This window comes from Haliaeetus leucocephalus, unplaced genomic scaffold, assembly GCF_000737465.1.
Source record: "Haliaeetus leucocephalus isolate CR32 unplaced genomic scaffold, Haliaeetus_leucocephalus-4.0 Scaffold206, whole genome shotgun sequence".
Taxonomy (NCBI): domain Eukaryota; kingdom Metazoa; phylum Chordata; class Aves; order Accipitriformes; family Accipitridae; genus Haliaeetus; species Haliaeetus leucocephalus.
The window spans coordinates 8,141,396-8,141,898 of record NW_010972642.1 but is presented as its reverse complement, the minus strand read 5'-3'; the positions used below and the strand labels follow the sequence as shown (position 1 = coordinate 8,141,898).

Genomic DNA, 503 nt, shown 5'->3' with positions numbered 1-503 from the left:
GTGCCCTTGGCGGGGGCGACCGCGGGTCAGGCGGCACCGGCGACGCGGTGAGACGCCTCGACTTTGCCCTCAGGGCGGTAAAGGCCCGCGCCTCCCGCTCCGGCCCACCACCGGCCCGGCCCGGCCCGGCCCGGCCCGGCCCTCGCCTCACGCTCACCTGCGTGCCCACCACCACGATCTGCGGCAGCTGGATGATGTCGGCCCCCACCGTGTTGAAGACATCCTGCAGCTTGTTAATGACGGGGATCAGCGCTTCCATAGCGGCGAGGGGAGGGCGAGGTGCCGCGGAAGGCGTCGGCGATGAATGGGCGCGACGGGGCAACGGCTCCCCCCCCTCAGCCGCCCCCTCCGCCTGCCGCCATTGGCGCCGGCCCCCGCGCGCACGGCGCGGCCTCCCGGCAGGCTGTGCGAGCCCGCCGGGCGCAGCCACGCCGCCAGGCATCATGGGAGTTGTAGTGCGGGGAGGGGCGGGCCCGCCAGGGAGGCGCGCGCGGGCGCCCCCT

General features: G+C 76.3%; 1 protein-coding gene across 5 annotated transcripts in view; it reads right to left on the bottom strand.

Moving 5' to 3' along the window:
* The window catches only part of DNM1L (dynamin 1-like), a 38,638-nt gene extending 38,248 nt beyond the window's left edge, over positions 1 to 390 (bottom strand). For 3 of the 5 annotated variants that reach the window (XM_010566241.1, XM_010566242.1, XM_010566244.1), the window contains exon 1: positions 158 to 374. In XM_010566241.1, the coding sequence (XP_010564543.1) occupies positions 158 to 259 (102 nt within the window). In that variant the 5' untranslated portion in view covers positions 260 to 374. Of the gene's footprint in view, positions 1 to 157 lie in introns of all 5 variants that reach the window. The other 2 variants (XM_010566240.1, XM_010566243.1) reach the window with 1 other exon arrangement.
* Between the last annotated feature and the right edge of the window lie 113 nt (positions 391 to 503).